This window comes from Scaptodrosophila lebanonensis, unplaced genomic scaffold (genome assembly GCF_003285725.1).
Source record: "Scaptodrosophila lebanonensis strain 11010-0011.00,11010-0021.00 unplaced genomic scaffold, SlebRS2 tig00000024-arrow-pilon, whole genome shotgun sequence".
Taxonomy (NCBI): Eukaryota; Metazoa; Arthropoda; class Insecta; order Diptera; family Drosophilidae; genus Scaptodrosophila; species Scaptodrosophila lebanonensis.
Window position 1 is genome coordinate 4512214 of NW_022060538.1, and position 16259 is coordinate 4528472.

Sequence of the window (16259 nt, forward strand, 5' to 3'; positions counted from 1 at the left end):
TATTTTTTGCCGGAAGCACAAAACAAAAGACTTTATGTGTAACATGAAATGCGACACTTATGCGAACCTTAAACATAAATGTCTGTGTCACTTTACACACACGCTATTATTTGTAGCCAGCTGTCATGCTTGATTGGAGCTTTTAATTTAATACAAATAACACACTTTGCGATGCTATGCGAAAAATGCGTTGCCAGTTTTTCCGCTTTTATTTAGTACTACTTATTAACCCGTGCTACACAGTAAATGTAAAATTAATTTTTCTTTTTTATTAGTTAGATTATTTTAGTGTTCAAAACGGTATAATATAAAAAATATTATGATTTCTGTAAATTATTTAAAGTAACTAAAACTAGTGCTCTTGTAGACTATAAAGTATACATACAATTTTTTATTTGCGAGCTAAGAACAAATGATTTCAAACTTAAAAGTAAAAAACACAACTGTTGATTTAAGCAGAATGGAGTTTTAAAAAAGGCCCTACAAATGAGGTAACGATATAAAAGTATAAGCCATAAAACCAACTTAAATTAATAATGTTCACAAAACAATGCATCTCAATCTGAAATTGGTTAAGTCAGCTGTCGGTTTGTTGCGAGTCAAGCGTTTAATAGTAGAAGCCGCATTGTTGGGGATATGTACGGGTAGTTGGCTGTTACCAAGTTCAAGTTCAGAGCTAACAGGTGCTGGTAAGAAGCGGTGGCACGCTTCAATTGCCTACGAAACCACAAAAGTCAAATGGTTTTTTTATTTCTTTCGTTGTTTGTGCATTGTCCTCCTGCAATGAGGGGCGGGTTCAAGTTCGTTTCGTGGATTGCGGAGTTGTTGAGCAATTAGCGTACCTAATTGTCGTCGCTGCGGCTGCCATTGATTTATGGCTAATCAATTAACAAATTACCTTGCGCACACTTTGCTTTGAATTGTGCTGCTTGCTTTGCTTTCTTTCGCAGCCATTTGTCGTCCGATTTGAGAGATTTGTGATTTGCCATTTGGTGTTTAATTGTCTTTTGGTTTAATTGAAATAGTTGTGCGTCTGTTGTCGGTTGTTTCTAAAATGAAGTTATCAATCATTCCTCAGATTCTTGGCCTCAGAGTCAGACGAAGCGGTTATTGCCACTTTGAGGAATTGAATATAGTCGTATACTTACATGTGCATATACAATACATACACATGTCTATGTAGAGTTCGTATATGGCAAAATGTTTGGCCGATCATGTCTTGGCTACACATATTTTGACAGCCAACACAACATGTGGTGAGCTTTGGCTAATAAATGAGCATTTAAACGTGCTGCTAATTGAGTCTGAGCGAATTCCTAACGCTAAGTCTATAAATAATCACCAATTTGATATGCTAACTATCCATTTTAACTGGTTGCTAATCCTGTGGGAAAAATGGAGACACGTTTTCAATGCCGCAAGCCGAGGAAATTCCCAAACCGGAGCATTAATCTTCGCAAACGCGCCCATATAATTAGCATATCCAAGCCTAAGAGTTTTACTCATTGTAAGAAGAGCCCAGAATTCCATGTTATTACTTTTGTTGAATGTTAAAATTATCCACAGCACAACATCAGCCACCAGCCCATGTGAATCTCGTCATTCGAGGAAGTTAAGTGCCATTTATAAAAATAAATGTATTGCATAAAGTATAACAAGAATAAAAGCTCAGCGGAAATCAAGATGACAAACGCTTTAGTTATCATTAACATTAACACAGGTGTTAGCAACTGCGGTGAGCAAAAGTGAAAAGTGAAATGCTTAATATACTATATGTACGTAATGCTGTTGCAGTTGACGGGCACGATTGTTGCCCCTACCTGCTGGATTCTGATTCTGATATAATTTTCGTAATAATGCAATTAATTAGGCACGATATATGCCAATTAGTGGCGTGTTGAGGAAGCGCGACACATGTTGCCTTAGACGGTTGACAATATGAAACCGTTATTACAACCAATTTGTTAATTGGCCCCCCAAATGCATGGTTAGAATGAGCTGTTTATGATCAGAGCGCGTGCGCCGGCGCATGCATGCCACAAAGTTTTGAAGTTCCGGTCCAATTTATTGCATTTTAAACGTTTTGTATTCTGAAGTTGCGCTGTCGACCTTGACAATGCCCGCTGTGTGCTGCTGTTGTTGTAGCCGTCGCCTAACGTAATGCAACGCATGTTGTTTGCGAGGAAGAAAAGTCTTGGAACTGGTTTTTCCATTAGGTGTTTGGTGAAGGCGCGAATATGCGTATGCAGCAGGTGCATTTACAATGGTGCAACAACAATAACAACAGAAACGCATGCCAACGTACACACACGTTGCCGTTATTTTGACAAGTTGATAGACTTGTTGGCATTATGGGCATGCGAGCAATTATAACCGTTGGTGGTGATTGATGTGTTGAAATTTTGCATTTAACTATTTTCAGCTGTAGAGTTTGTTATATTTTTTAATTTCCATAACCATGACGCAGTTCCGTTTATCAAACTATTTCAAATTAATAAAGTGATTCACATATTTTGCAACAAGATTAGTGGCAATCATAACCTTATGCGCTTTTACGTTCATAAAACCGCTTATCAGGGAGTTACGTAGCAGCGAGCTTTAACTGCAGCAGCATTTGCCCATCGATAGCTTATTGTTCGATACCTATCGATAACTTAAACGCAGTCTTGCACATCGCCAAGTCACCTGGCCCTGGCCTCGCTCAAGTGGCAACCCTAGGCTACATTTTGTATTTGTTTTAGGTAAATTTAGACGCGTTTCGAAGCAGTAATTCAATGCTGCAGTGTAAATGCTTCGTCTAAATTACTAGTGCAAAGTGCGCGCCTTGCTGCAGCCTATATCTGACGACTTTGTTCGCAGTAGTAAAAAAAATATGCTCTGAGCGGAGACCAAAAGTTTACCATAATTTTTCGAGCAAATAAGCAAAAGCTTAACACCAGCATAAAGTGTAGTGTGTGTGCCAGCAAAAGTAAAAATAACGCGAAAAAATCAATGATTTCTAGCGTGAACACATAAAATCGTGTTGAGGCAGACGTACGATGCCAAAAGACCTTGACGTGAACGCTGCTGCAACTGCTGCTGTTGTTGTTTAGTCTATTTCCATCTTAGCCCCCACCTGGACTGCCTGCCTAAAAGGATCGAACGCACTTACGGACATACGAACAGACAGGTGTTGTTGTTGTCATAAGCGTTGACGGCTCGGCCAGTTGGAGAATTTAGTGTCGCAGATATCTTCATTTGGGCAAATAGTATTCACACACACATTCCCACAACCGCAAGCCTAATCAGTTTGGTGTTGGTGTTGCCAAAGATAACAGCCATCGCCCAGCGCTCGCTGAAGGTACAAACAACCGCCAACCAAGCCCTAGTGCTGTGGCTGGCTGTGACTCAACCTCATCGCTTACGCAGCTACTCTGTCGCTGGCTCTGTCGCCGCCGCCGCTACCGCCATCGCCCCGTTCACAACGTTTACATTATATAGTCGCCGTACGACACTGCCTCTGCCTACGTCGCTGGTTCGCTTAACGTTATTATTTCATTTTTTTCTGTACGCGCTGTGCTTCTTGCATTTTTCATTCATGTTTATTCGATTCACATACAGACAAAAACAGAATCCAGTTGCCCACTTTTTCGCAATAATTGTGTTATTATAATCGGGTTCATCGACGACGGCTGTGGGGCTACGGCTACGCTATCTGTTTTTATTAAATTAAACAAACGCATTTCTCGGTTAAGTTTTCTGCTCTTGTTTATCTGCTTTAACGCGAAATTCATGGTTTTTTGCCCATTGTATCCGACATACAAAATAATATGTATTCATATGCGCGCATTTAATACCCCGAATCCAGAAAGCAGTTGCGCCGCCGCATAAATGAGCAGAACGAGCACCATGAGGTCACAGGATGGTCCACAGTCAGTGGGAATGCAGCGTCCCAAATTGAACGCTGGCAGCTCGCAACTGTTGCAGGAGGAGAACGAAGCTGTTTTCAAGCTTTTAGGAAAAAAGTGTCAGGTGAGTCAATTCTTGTTCACTGCTGATGGTGATTGAAAGCCACAATTTAGTATGATTAATGCAACTGATGAATATGACGACATACCCGCATTATACCAACAAACAGACACCCTATACATATGTATACATAAATGTTTTATTGCTGTTTTATGAACAACGCATTCCCAAGTGCCCCTTAATTACGGAGCAGTTGGGCCAGGGCCTGTTCCAGTGCCAAACAAATTATATGCATAACAGTTGCAAAATTTGACACTCATTTTGTAAACTGATAGGCATCATATCGGTGCCATGTTCTAATTTTCAACCGTTAGGTTAGTTTCGTTGCCTGCAAACTATAACACTAATCGGAGCGTAGTAGCAGCGCTTAGTAATCGACTTTGTTATTCTTATCAGCAAGTATTGTTATAAACTGCAAAACAATTAATGTTTAGTCAGCAGCATGGTGATTATAGCCAGTTGTTGTCCACAATTTTCACAGACAACTGGCAAAACTAACGATACTCATAAAATGGTTCGTGCTGTTTGCAAAGCTGCATTTGAAACTCAGAAGAAAGCAAACATTATAGCACTTAACTCGCTAAGCTTTTGCAATTGATAAATACAAATTAATCGACCCAACTTATCTTATCTGCGACAACAACCACAGTCCCAATGCCAGTAGATAACAGCACGCAACGATATTTTTAGTGTCTTAAAAAATGTTGAGAAATGTGTCTTTATGGCCAAACGACTTGTTAAAACTTAAATTACTCTTAACTATGTTTCACATTATTTAGTATAATCCCAGCTATATTTCACTAGAAACGAAAGGGAACATAGTGTTTGGCATAAATAGCTGGGAAATGAGAACCTGTATGCAGGTATTTTAACGATCAGCAAATCAAGAGGACCGGATTTTTGTATGTTTCGAATATTGAATATCATTGCCAAAATAGTAAGAGCTGTTTAAATTAATAAAAAATTGATTCATATTTAGCTTAAAACAGACTTTTTAAAGCGGGTGTTATATATTTAACCAAACAAGTGACGTTTTTGGTTGGTTTTTCAGAATAATTACAAAGTTTGTTAGAACAGTTTTGAACGTACACATTAAAGAGTCTGAAGACCTATACATTCGTTAATACTCTAATTGAAAATTTGGTTATTTTCAACTTTCCATGCAGAGCCAAACAACAATTGGCAACCATCAAATTGTGACTCCATTTGTAATATCTCGTTTGACTTTACGTTGCACTAACTGCTAACCATAAACTGCACATTTTGCCGTGCATATTAGTTACATGCTGGTACAACAATAACAACAACAGAAACAGTAACACTTCAGAAAAGACTGCATACCTGCTGCGGTTGATGACACAGCCAATTTGTTGCCAGAGTCGTTCGTTTACTGTTGCAGCTTTGGTTGTTACTGTAGCTACCGGCAAACGTTAAAGGCCGAAAGAAGTATACCCCCGTCTGTCTCTCTGTCTGTCCCTGCAAAATGGAACCGCTTCACTTATCTAACACATCGCAGGCACTGCTTACTTAGTATAGTTCACTTCTCTTTACAGTTCACTTATTGCTGTATTTTGTTGTTGTTGTTATTGTTGTATTTAGTTGTTGTTATTCGCATCGTTTTGTCTCGTCTCTTGTATTTTTATATTTGTATATTTAACGCATATTTCTACACATTTAAAAGCAACCAAGTTGGACTTTCTAATTGCTGTTTATGTTCGTCTCTTCAGCTGCTGTGCTGCTTAATACCTCAAGCAAATATACACGCAAACCATACATACATACATGCATATGTATGTACATCTACACGTTTGTATATACATACAGACATACTACATACATACATACATATATATGTATGCATGCATATACATACATATATTGTTGGGCTTATGTGCGGCTACTCCCTTGCCCCCAAAAGCTACGACTAAGCCAAGTTGAGTTGACAGGCTTTTGTTGTTGTTTTATGTTTTGCCATTCGATTCAAAATGCTTGCTTGAAAGAAACATACAGCTTGTACATATGTACATAGAAGGCAAGACATCATTTTACATTACTATTTATGTCCACACACACACTCTTATATGTATACTCTGGGTACACGAACAGAGCCGAGCTAAACATCAATAAAAATTCAAATGTCTACAATTTCGCACTTGTATCGTCAATGTCTGACATGTGTATGCTTGTGTGTGTTTTGTTGTGCCTGTGTGGGTTGCAAATCGCGCTCATTTAAGCCTCTTGTCAACATCTCTTACGTTTAGAGCAAGAGGTCAATCAAATGTGTATCAAAATTTTGTGCATTCCCATTAACTATAGTTAAAGCTTCAATTGTACAGACATGAATACATGAATTTATATACATAGTATATCCAAATTTTACAATATCAGCCAGAGAAAATATCAGAAACCATAAATATGTCAATATTTACAAATTTTAAAGCTGTGCAGGGTACCGATTTTTAATTTTACTTGTTACGGTTTTTGGGGAATCACCAAATTTGTTATCTATTGATACGGTAATGGCTTGCTAGAGATATTGGAGTCATGCAGGTCGAGAATGTTCGCATAGATAATTATAAATTGAACGTATATAAACTGTTTCTTTAAATGATATATTTACTTTCTGAGACTAAGCAGATTTCTGGAAAGAATAGTAACCAATAGAAAATCGATTTGCAACTTTTAGATTGAAATTTAAACCAAATTAAATGTAAATAATTTAAAACTTCTTACTTTTACTTTGTTCATACAATATATAAAGCCTTTATTTAAAAATTTGTTGAGGGCACTTTGAATATCCGATATTCCCCTTTTTAAGTCTTTGTTTAAGCTTTTAACTTAGTATGTCCTTTTTGATCAATGTGTTTATATTTTTGGCACTATTGTTTATTCTCAATGATATGTAAAGTGCTTTTCCACAATCCCCTTGACCGAATGCAGTTGCAAAATTGCCATTTTGCCAGCAACTTTTTGAACTTATAAATGCGGCAGTTTTGTGGCCTTCGCCATGTGGCGCCATCAAACCGTGCCATTTCCTCTTCACTGTCTCTTTCATATATCAATGGCAATAAACGAGGTCTTAAATTACAAAACGCATTTCCGTCGCAACGACGCCTGAGAGTCAGAATTGAAGAACTGAAAATCTGAGTTTGCCTACGAAATGGAAATTGCACAGAAGTGCGTCTACGAATGTCGTCGGTCTGCCAGCTACGGGTACCTCTGCAGAAGACTGACAACATCGAACCGACTGCAGCTAACAAAGCTTTGCTGGCGACATGCTGCTATCAATATGTACGTGCCCGCCATGCCAAGCGGCCAGATTAGTGGCTACTGTCAGCCAAATGCCAACTTGATGTGCAACGACTTGCCCACTTGAATGAAAAGCTGAAGATGATGCGGCGGTCATTGGTTGGGGCTAACTGCCTGACTGAATGGCTTGTTGACAAAAGCCAAGCTAATCGGTATTCAAATGAGCGATATTTGCGTACGCAGACCACTGCATTGCTCAAAGCCCAGCCAAAGCCGAAGCCTCGGCGCAACGCTACGAAACCGAAAGTCAGATGAGTTTCTCAACTCGACCGCGCAAGTTCATACCAATCCCAATCGCTTCACACTCGCCCAATCGTTGACGTCACATTTGGCAGTTGCATTCAAATGAGGCGCAAATCGAAGGTGTCGTCTGAATTAATATTGTGTTAGATAATTTCGAAGCGTCTTTGTCTGACTATAAAAGTGTTCAACGTAATCATTTTTCGAATGTGCCACTCTCTTTTCAGACACTAAGCACTGCCGTGGTGCAGATCTTCAAGACCGAAGGCTCAGCACATTCGCACTGGAAGAAGAAACATACGGGCGTTATTTGTTTTGTGAAGGACAGCGCCTTACGTTCGTATTTCCTGCGAGCTTATTGCCTTATCAAGAGCGAGCTGATTTGGGAACACGAAGTCTACGATGACATGCAAATTGTTAAATCGCGTCCCTTCCTCCTCACCTTCGAAGGCAGCGTAAGTAAATCCCCTTAGGGTAGAAGGGTTAGATAACTACTTAGCTTTAATTTAAATCAATTTTATATTAACCAAGCTCTGGAGACTTTTTCGCTGTCTTTAATTTGGAGTTACAATAAATATCTCAATGAGAGGTTTATTTAAAAGAGTTTTTCAATGAAAGCCCGATATCAGAAGTAAACCTTTTTGAACCCGATTAACTGTAGCGTTCCTTTCTTGTTTTATTTTATATCCAAGCATGCATATCTTCTGACTTACTTTTCATTGTCTACCATAGGATGGTCACGTCGGCCTCAATTTTGTATCTGAGGATGAGTGCCATGCGTTCTTTCGCATTGTCGACAAAACTATTGAGACGCGGAATCGAAAACGACTGGAGAAACGAAATCGTCAGAAGGCTCAGCAAGCCCCGAATGCGCCAGTGCCACCTGTGCCGCGAGAACCGTTGCGTCCTGCAGCAGCCACAAGCGCTACCGACAGTGGTGTCCAGATACGCAACAACAAAATTAACTCTGTAACATTGACGCCAGCGCCGACGAAAAACTTCATACCCAGCAGTTTTGGTTTGTCCGCCGCTGCCAAAGATAAGAAGCGCAAAGTAACCAAAGCGGACATTAGCCAGCCCATGAATTTCGTGCACATCAGTCATGTGGGCTGGGACGCCAACAAGGGCTTCGATCTAACGGGCAACGAAAATGACGAGATGCTAAATCAATTCTTTGCGAAGGCAGGAGTTTCCGAAAATCAGCTAAAGGATCGTGACACGCGTGCATTCATCTATGACTTCATACAGACCAATAATGTGCTGGCTTCCGTTAAGCAGGAGCAGGTGGAATCTCCCACGGAACCTACACAGCATATGCCGCCACCTGTGCCCAGTCGGCAACATCATGTAAGTCACCATTCCATGCCTATATTATATGTATTATAACATTCTTTATGCTTCATTGGCTTGCAGGCACAGAATGGAAACGCATCCACCCAAAGAACTGCGCCTCCGCCACCACCACCGGTACGACAACCGCCACCACCCGTGCCCACAACAGTGCCAGGTGCATCGCGTGCACCGGCGCCACCCAGCAGACCACCACCCATAACAACAGCACCGCCACCATCAGCGCCGGTCACCGCTCCAACCGTTGCAGTAAGTAGCATGAGCATTTTGTTTGACCCACAGCAATTATTAAGGTCGTTTACTTACAGCCACCTCCACCACCGCCGCCACCTCCTCCCATGCCTCCTGCGGAAATACCTACAATAAAGACGACCCTCGCACCAACTCAAGCAGCCAAAGTAGCAGCGGCGCCCGCACAGCCGGACCCGCGCAACGCTCTTATGGACGCCATTCGGAAGGGTACCACGCTAAAGGTGAGGGTTGCTCACAAATATGAGTGGAGATTTTTATCAGCTGATAAAATATATTCTGACAATGACTTATTTGTTGCCAAGTTATTGGTATATACTTGTATGTACAAGTGGAATGCAAGTTATTTGCCCTTATTTACTTTTTGAAAAATATCACATAGAAATGATTGCAACATATGTTAAATAATTGACAAAATATATTCTCTTCCTCTGCAGAAAGTGGACCAATCTGCAGTCAGCACCGGCAGCGGTGACTCTCGCAGTGAGCTGATGTCTGAAATACGTTTGGGTATTGAACTACGACCAGCGGCCAATCGTGAACTGAGCACTCCCCGCAACAGCGATGATGGCGAAAACGGAACTGATGCCCTGGCTGATGCATTGCGCCGGGCTTTAAGAAAACGGGAGGAGGTCATGCAATCCTCTGACGATGAGAGTGAATCGTCGACCAACGATGACGAATGGGATGATTAGGGCGCGCCACTTACACATATACATACATACATATGTACATCGGTGGCATGTATAGTTTTGCTGGTCGAGATGTATGGAGAAGTAATTCCAAATAGGAGCAATAATTAAATGAGTGCTTTGGCATTTTGATTTATCCCACGATAAATCTGTAAATACTGTTTAGTGAATTATCTCACCTCGTTAGTTGAATAACAACAACAACAGTAAACATCAATAACAAATTATTAAAAACTAAACTAAAACTTGAAATAGCCCGTTTTTTTTTTTGAATATTTGCATGTCCTCTTAACCTGCTCAATTATAACAAACAATATTTATATTAAATATAGAATATATGTACTCGTATGCGTCTGATATATAATATGCAAATTGAATAATATCTTACTTATACACCTACTTACGTAGTCTAAATTTGTTCAGTATACTGTGCCAAAAAAAGCAACAACCTGTTGAAAAAATACCAAAAGCTTAAGCTGTTGAATTATGCTCCCTTGGCCTGTTCAATTGGAAAGAAAAATTATAGGAAATGTATGAAAATGTGCGTAAACTGCTGCAATCCTAGACAACATTTATATTGACATGGGCTTCCTCCCATTTACGTTTTTAGCATTTAGCAGTGTCATTTTTTAGGCAAGTCTAAGAACTGAAAGGAACCGCAACTCCAACACTTGAACAGTTTACGAAAATAAAAACCACAACATACATACATGTAATCGTACATATGTATTATAAATATAAATATGTTTCAAATTTGTCCGATACATTTTAAAGTTTTTGAATTGCACTCGCAACATAATCATAAATGTGTTTTGCTCAATTATAAAAATATTAGCAGTATTCAGATTAAATGAATGAATATTATATACGCTGTTCGCAAACAACAAATGTATTTCCGGTTGCAACATAGAACATTTATGATATTGTTAGGCAGAACATGATGCTTCCTTGGCTTCTTGGGAAGAAGCTGTATTTAAAAACCTAACTTAACCCACAAGATGAATGAGTTTAACCAAAACTGAACATTACTATCTGTATTTTTGTTGTTATTAGTTCTGCATTTAATGCAAAAATTATGTAGTCATTTTTATTTTCTTACTAAAACAAAGAAAAAACGAAAAGGGGAGAAAAGAAAAACCAACCACAGAGTGTTTGAGCGTGTAATCAATAATGAATCAATGTGTACGCATGTGTAACTGTAATTGTGTAATTAATAAGCCATTAATTTATGTAATTACTTCAATAAAGTTGTGAATATTTAATCCAATAATACATTAGTGGATATTTTGTCCTTAAATTAATGGAAATTCCGCGCATACTCGTATTTAATTAAAAGAAAGTCAAACCAATTCTAAGAGCTGCGTTGGGTTACTATATAGTATGTACTATTATTTCCTTTATTATAACTTATGCATAAATTTGTTAGTGACACCACTTAAGGGATATGCATTTACATTAATGAAGTTAGTATGAATATTGTTAAAGTATTCTGTACTTGCGTTTGTTGCTACATCTACGTATGTATACAGTTAAGGTTCTAATGGATATCTAATTTGATTTGAATTTGGTAAGTTGGAAACTAGCAGTTACAAAAAAATTGGATAGCCTACACAACAAATGGTGTATGCCTCCTAATTTCCTTAGCTTACATTTATGGCCTAAATAATAAACACTGGGAGCAATGGGAAGTGGGCCTATATTATAAGAATCGCGTCGCAGTAATAACAAGCTTTTTTTTAATCTATGTGTTGAGATTTTCCTGAGCACCATTCGCATCGTCTTGCAGTTCCCGTTCTATGTTTGCATTGTTGTTGTTCTCCGCTATTTCGTTAATGTTGAAATCATCGTCCTGGCAACGTTGCTGCTGCAGTTGCTCTTGCTGATGTTGCTCGTTGATTCGATTTTCAGTCTCTTCGTTTTGCACGACGCCATTTAAAGATGCAAGAGCTTCGTCGCAGGCGTTAATATTGCTAATATTGCTCGTGGAACATTGCGACTCCCCGGATATAGATGTAGGGGTGGATGATTCCGGCTCTTGTGGCGCTGGTATTAATGGTGGCTCCATTTCCATGGACAACTGTGGCAATTGATCAGCTGACAATTGATTGAGCACATTTTGTTGCTCCTCATCAATAGGTGGACAGTTTGGAAAGACGGCAGTATTGTCGCTTATAGGCTGCGCCTCTGCTTCACAGTCTTTGGGTGCGCTGATGGTATCTTCGTGGCTAATAGCAGCTTCCTCATCTGTGGGAGTGTAGCTACTATTTGCTGCAATCTCTGGTGCATCTACGCCACTGCATACGCTGGTTATGACAAAACCAAATGCTGGTTCTGGTAGCTCTTGTATGGCATTGTTTTCTTCCACTGCTGGCATTGCCTCTGTTTTCATTTCCGTATTCTCCTGAAGTTTTGGAACTAGTATTTCTTCTACATGAGTATTTTCTACCACTGCTGGCGTTTTTTCTTTTTCTATTGCACTTGTCTCCCCTATCTCTTGAGTTGGGTCATTATTTTTTTCTAGTGCTGGCGCTTTTTCATCTACCATATAGTTTGATGCCTGGAGCTCTGGATGTGGTGGTTGTTCACTATTATTTTCCGTTGCTGGTGTTGTTTCCTCTTCTATATAGTTTGTTTCCTGCACTCTTTGTTGTTGTGCGTCATTATTGTCTACTAATACTGGGATATCTTGGTTTTCAGTGTTTGCTTCTAGTGGTGATGTTGCTGGTTGCTCTTTTATAACTTTGTTTTCTTTCGACATAGCAGTTGGTGGCTCTTCCACTTCGTTTCCTGCTGCGTCTAGTGCTGCTACTAATGGCTCAATAATGTCATTGTTTTCTTCCAGCGGCATCAGCTCAATTTCGCGATAAATACGTGTTGCACGCTCCAATTCTTCAGCATCTGCCATTTTTTCAGCTTCATCCCCTGACGACAAACTATCCTCGTCATCGTCTTCGCTATGTGATTCACTGCCCGGCAGTCCATTATAACGGTCAGTGGCAAGTTCATTAGAATCGAACTGTTCATCGGACAGATCCAAATCTTTCTCCTGTTTTACACGCACATTGTTGAAGTCTAGACTACTTATATATGCTGCTTCCTCGTCAATTTTATCATTGTGATTTATTTCATCAACACGCTCATCATCTTCCTGCTGCATTTCATTATTGTGAGCATTCTCATTTTCATGCAAACACTGCTCTTCTTCCTGCTGCATTTCATCAGCATAGCCGCGATTACAAGGCTCCGGTTTGATGGTCACGCCAGCAATGCCTTCAAATGAAGCGACTGCGCCGGATTCGATAGCGACTATTTGAGGCAGCGTCGGAAGCAACACAGCAGCCGCTTCACTAGCCGGTTTCACAGCAGCCGCACTAGCTAACATACAAGTAGCTTCACTTACTGACGGTCGAGCATCCTTATCGTCAGAAGTTGGCTTGCGATCCAATGCTTTTTTACGTGGAATACCGCCTACGCTTTTCCGGGCCGTAAGTTTTGAAGACTTCGGTTTGGGTGTAGCTTCTTGACTCGTTGTTTTGTTGACGTTGCTTTCATTGGATGATGCTGCGATGGAATTTTCTAATTGCATATCTTCCTCGCCCATATCCACACCACTGGCCACATGCGCTATTTTTAACATACGATCGAGCTCCAAGCGATTAGGTTTTACATCCTCTGGCTCAGTCTCCACTCCAGGCGCTGGCTGAGTGAATTCTTCTGCTTCCTGCCTGGGGTATTCGTAGCTACCGTCTTCAAATTGAGTCATAGGTATGCTCGTCATCACAGTGCTTCCGGCTGCCGATTCTGCGTCTCTAGACTGACTAGTTGTATCTTGATATCCATCGTCCAGACGTTCTTGTTTGATGTTAACACTGAAATTGCTGCTTGCAGTTTCCTCAGCCTCCATTTGGGCACTGTCGACGGGCGCGGGCATCTCCGTTTCCTTGTTCCGCTCTTTGTGTTTTCTTTTCTTTTTCTTTTTTGAACTTTTCGTTTGCGTTTCTTCATTTTCATCCACTAGCGATGAATTTAGCTGCCCATGATTCTTGGTAATTTTCAATTTTAGTGCAAACGGTTTTGGTTCTTGCTTTATATACACCCCATCACTTGCCACTTCCTCCAAGGGCTGCCTCCCAAGCGCCTCGTCGATGGGCTCCTGCTTCACAGCTATGTTCGGCACCTCTTCCTTTTGCGCTGCTGCAATATCAGCAGTTGCATTGTTCAGCTCCTCCGCATCGCTATCGTCATCAGCAGCATGGAAATCATCGCAAGTATCTGCTGGCTCGTCATCTACATCGCTGTCCGTCTGTTCAACAGGCGGCCCAGTGTCATGTATGTGCACTTCTGGCTCATGCTTAATACTAGTTAGTGTGTTAATGGTGCTTCTTAACAGCTGATCCACCCTCTTAAGGTATTTTTTGGAGGAAACGCGCTCACTGCTCTTAGATTTTGGGGCGCCAAGTTTGTTTGGCCCGGCCGCCTCGCGAACCAGAGGCGATGCCAAACGCTCCATTAATACGATCGGTTGCATGTCCACATCATCACCGTCATAAGTGCTAGCCATATCCGGCGCCTCGTCGGCACTGCTTCTGCCTTTGGATGATGAGAGTCGCTTCATTCGTACCTTTGGTTGCATTGTCAGTGCATCAGTGGTGTCATCGACGCCAACCTCGTTCTTAATGCGCATCTGGTCTTCAATATTGGCAGCCTCGGGCAGAATGTGCTTCGAATGAGTTAGGTAAATCTTAGGACAGGTCGCCGCATGCCTCATATAAGTGATCTCACTACCCAATGTGCGATTGCAGCCGCCGCACTTGCGCGCCCGTATTGCACAAGGATGGGTATTATAGAAGTAATTAGTTACAAATGTTTTCTTGCAGAGCGGACACTCGCGGTCAAAGACTTGAAGCTGGAGGGGCGTCACCACCGTGTGATCTCGCATGTGCCGACTAAAAGCGTAGTTGTTGGACAACTCAACATCGCAGAGCGGACACTTAAATGGTGATTTGGACAGCTTGTGCCATAGTAGATGGGCCTTGATGTCGCTGTTATTGTTGTGAGTTTGATCGCAGGCGTTGCAATAGTATCGTGTTATGGTGGGCACATGTTCCACTCCTCTGTGCTTCTCCGCTAGCTCCTTGGTCTCAAATTTTTCGCCGCAGACCGTACAGGCAGATTTACGAGTCTTTTTAGCAAACGTTTTGGCAGTTTCGACAGCGCAGGTCGGTGCAACATTTTCCGGCTGCTCCTCTTTGCTGTAAATTTGCGATGAGAAAAACTTAAAAAAAAATATTTTTTAAATATATGAAATCTTACATCTCTGTCTTGGCTGGTTGAAGGCGAAGCTTTTTGCGTGTGGTTGCAATTGATTCACGTTCCTTTTTAATAACATCCACTTGTATTTCTGGACTGATTTTAGAGCTGCTCCCAGCAGTTTCATCTGATTTGCGTTTGCGTCCCCGCTTATTGGTCGAGACTACGGGCACCGGCACACCCTTCGCATTAACAATCGGCTTCAAATCGATAAGCTTTTGGAAAAAGCACATAAATTAAATTAATTGTTTATTCTTGCTACCTCAACTTACCTTTTGTGGCTCCAATGGCTTTAGACCCAACAATTCGCGCGTTTGTGTATTCGTTGCATAGCACATCTCACGGAACTCGTAAAAATCATTAATTTTATCTACGCATATACTGCAAATGGTTTGTGGCATTTTATCGTATTTCCGTACCTAGAGATGTATCAAACTGAGCAGAGAACTTTTTTATCCTCAGATTTTACTAACTCACCAGAACCCCTACCAGATCATATATCTTTTGACTTAAGCTGGGCTCATCTAAATCTATAACTATGTCCTCATTCGGCAGCAGTATGGGCACCTTAGACGGATTGTCTATTCCACATAGACGGCAAATTTTATGTAGATTTGCTCGTAGCGCTGCATCGATCTTAAAGGCGAAACGCTCCATTTTGGTTTTATTAATTAATTGCTAAGTTCAAATTAAACCAATTTTTGCAGCGGCAGCAGCATTTTTGTTTATTCCATAAAGAAACAGAGTGACCGTATCTAATAGCGGTGCAAGAAAAAAACATCGAATTACCATGAAAGACATCGTTATTTTTACTCGATGCATCGATTTTTTGATGCCCATAATGAAATCATTACAAAAAAAGAAGAAAGAAACCTCTTAGAAAGCTTTCAAAGTAATTTTAGGTAATTTAGTTTAATTTAGTTAATTTCAACTTTATTGTTTTTTATTTATATTGAACTAAAACCTATTTAAAATTGTAATATTTTATTTATGCGTTTGACTATTGGTATTTCAAAAATAAAATATATACATTTATGCAACTGTCTATTGAATAATCTATTGAATAATATATTTTATTTTTTGTCTGTTTTAACTAAAACA

At 40.4% G+C, this 16259-nt stretch overlaps 2 protein-coding genes across 2 annotated transcripts; one reads left to right on the forward strand and one right to left on the reverse strand.

Moving 5' to 3' along the window:
• The first annotated feature begins 2745 nt into the window (after window positions 1-2745).
• LOC115621310 (neural Wiskott-Aldrich syndrome protein) lies at window positions 2746-10100 on the forward strand. The gene is made up of 7 exons (XM_030514924.1): window positions 2746-3340; window positions 3848-4011; window positions 7785-8012; window positions 8290-8904; window positions 8971-9156; window positions 9216-9380; window positions 9594-10100. The coding sequence occupies exons 2-7, from the start codon at window positions 3871-3873 to the stop codon at window positions 9849-9851; spliced, it is 1593 nt and encodes a 530-aa protein (XP_030370784.1). The 5' UTR covers window positions 2746-3340; window positions 3848-3870; the 3' UTR covers window positions 9852-10100.
• A 1428-nt stretch (window positions 10101-11528) lies between these two features.
• Window positions 11529-15842, reverse strand: LOC115620498. The gene is made up of 4 exons (XM_030513750.1): window positions 15636-15842; window positions 15431-15577; window positions 15162-15373; window positions 11529-15100 (listed from the first exon to the last, which is right to left on the reverse strand). The coding sequence occupies exons 1-4, from the start codon at window positions 15813-15815 to the stop codon at window positions 11590-11592; spliced, it is 4050 nt and encodes a 1349-aa protein (XP_030369610.1). The 5' UTR covers window positions 15816-15842; the 3' UTR covers window positions 11529-11589.
• Between the last annotated feature and the right edge of the window lie 417 nt (window positions 15843-16259).

Coding starts and splice junctions, on each gene's coding strand:
- LOC115620498 (XM_030513750.1), bottom strand. CDS start 15,815: ATGGAGCGTTTCGCCTTTAAGATCGATGCAGCGCTACGAGCAAATCTA. Junction 15,374..15,430: donor AGCCATTGGAGCCACAAAAG/GTAAGTTGAGGT, acceptor TTTTTCCAAAAG/CTTATCGATTTGAAGCCGAT. Junction 15,101..15,161: donor CAACCAGCCAAGACAGAGAT/GTAAGATTTCAT, acceptor GCAAATTTACAG/CAAAGAGGAGCAGCCGGAAA.
- LOC115621310 (XM_030514924.1), top strand. CDS start 3,871: ATGAGCAGAACGAGCACCATGAGGTCACAGGATGGTCCACAGTCAGTG. Junction 8,905..8,970: donor TGCCCAGTCGGCAACATCAT/GTAAGTCACCAT, acceptor ATTGGCTTGCAG/GCACAGAATGGAAACGCATC. Junction 9,381..9,593: donor GGAAGGGTACCACGCTAAAG/GTGAGGGTTGCT, acceptor CTTCCTCTGCAG/AAAGTGGACCAATCTGCAGT.